Source organism: Vicia villosa, linkage group LG3 (assembly GCF_029867415.1).
Source record: "Vicia villosa cultivar HV-30 ecotype Madison, WI linkage group LG3, Vvil1.0, whole genome shotgun sequence".
Taxonomy (NCBI): domain Eukaryota; kingdom Viridiplantae; phylum Streptophyta; class Magnoliopsida; order Fabales; family Fabaceae; genus Vicia; species Vicia villosa.
In genome coordinates, this window is record NC_081182.1 from 93127202 (window position 1) to 93129013 (window position 1812).

Consider the following 1812-nt stretch of genomic DNA (forward strand, 5'->3'; position numbering starts at 1 on the left):
TTCATACTCCAGATTCAATATTTTATAACATGATTGTACGCTTTGAAAACCCTGACCAAATCATATATGTGGCCACGATTTCTGAACCGTGGAAAATTGTAGCGTGGCCTTAGGCCAAAAATATAGTAGTGTATTCATGGAGATGGTTTAGTACTGTTAATATTTTCTTTGTGTCTTGTAATTTTTACATTTGAAATATGAAATATCTTTCCGCTTAGATGTTTAAAGAGGTAAGGTGTTTTTTTTGGCTTCTCGGTTTGGAATTACTTCTTGTATTCTTGAATGAGTTTAACGAAGCATTACTTATTGGAGAAAAAAAATTGGAGGTTACAAGACACTTCTTCATTCTAAGACCAAGTCCCAACTATCCATTGTTGGTTGATTATCTTTTATTAATTCATTTTTTCTATGATCCTTACCTTTCGTCACCAGATTTATAACATGAGATAAAACACTATTTTTATAGATAAATGTAATTGTTAATAATTGTCAAGGCTAAGATTACTGCAAAAAGTATTGAAAACACACACAATAGACTCTTTACTCAATCAAACACCAATACATAAAACAAGTGAAAATTACACTATGAAGACCAATGATTGTATCTTCACATACAAAAAAAAAAACCAAAAATATAAATCATCATATAATTAAAATTTTGGAGTAAAGTCGTCATATCCACCTCAAAGGATATGCATCATCAAGTCCATAAACAACTGCTTTTGAATGACATTATTATTCATATCCATCCCAACCTACTCATCATTTCAATATCATCATTATCAGGTACGGTTGGTGGTGGCGGCGGCGGTGGTAGTAGTGGTGGTGGCGGTGCCATAGGGAGTTGGACTTTGCTTTGAGCAGCCATGACTTGACTTTCGATTGGATTTTGTTGATTAATATTTTCACTATCAACTGATTCAATCCTTCTACCAATCTTCCTCAAATTATGATTAATCATGTGAGAAAGTTCATTCAAATCACCCATCGACATATTGTTCTGCACGACATTCCCAGCATTGAGACATTGAAACATCAGCATGGTTGTTTCAATCTCTTTGTTATCTGCCCATTGCCTTTTCAGTTGCTTTTCAGCCTTGGAAATTCTTTGTTTCAGAAAACTATCTTGATCCACCATCCTTCTGCTTTGGTCAAACTCCGGTGCTGTCTTGAACTTCGAAAGCACCTTTTCAACTCCCGATGGTGATGGCCAGATCTCAGGTTGAGGATCGTATGGGCCATAAATAATCGCACAAGCCTCGATACCACAAAGTGTTGATATTTCATCGACCTTCTTCAATAAACTCTTGTTTCTTTTCTTGTATGCTACCTTCCTTGCGGTATTGTTCTCAATGAAAGCAAGTTTCACCTTCTTCCTAGTCATTGTTTTTGACAAGAATAAGATGAAAATCTACAAAGAAAAAGAAGAAAAGTTGATAGATGTGATTTTCGTTTTGTGAATAATGCGTTGTATATATAGAGACCAAATTCGATATACGTACGTGGTTAGGTGCATGTATATGTGTGAATAGTTTTCCAACTGGCATTCTTTAACGGTAAAATGTCTCTCTATTTTTATTCCATCTACGTTAATATTTAAAATGAAAGCTTTAATGATATTTACTTTTTTCAACATTTGCAATATTTAAATTATGGTACCTTCAATTATTTGATTCATGAATCGTAATCTATACATTCATGCACGTACGTGGTTAGTTGTTGCCTAGATTTACCATTTTAACATTGTGGGTAAATTACCTTATTTGTATGCCACCAATTAAAAAAAGACACGTGCATTCCAGTAGTTATCTG

At 34.1% G+C, this 1812-nt stretch overlaps 1 protein-coding gene across 1 annotated transcript; it reads right to left on the reverse strand.

The window, feature by feature from the left end:
• Positions 1-544: 544 nt before the first annotated feature.
• On the reverse strand, positions 545-1427 carry LOC131656354 (agamous-like MADS-box protein AGL80). Its single transcript, XM_058926089.1, has one exon. It carries the CDS (start codon positions 1382-1384, stop codon positions 740-742), a length of 645 nt encoding a protein of 214 aa, XP_058782072.1. The 5' UTR covers positions 1385-1427; the 3' UTR covers positions 545-739.
• Between the last annotated feature and the right edge of the window lie 385 nt (positions 1428-1812).

Excerpts from the sequence above, each read along its gene's own strand:
- LOC131656354 (XM_058926089.1), bottom strand. The coding sequence starts at position 1,384 with ATGACTAGGAAGAAGGTGAAACTTGCTTTCATTGAGAACAATACCGCA.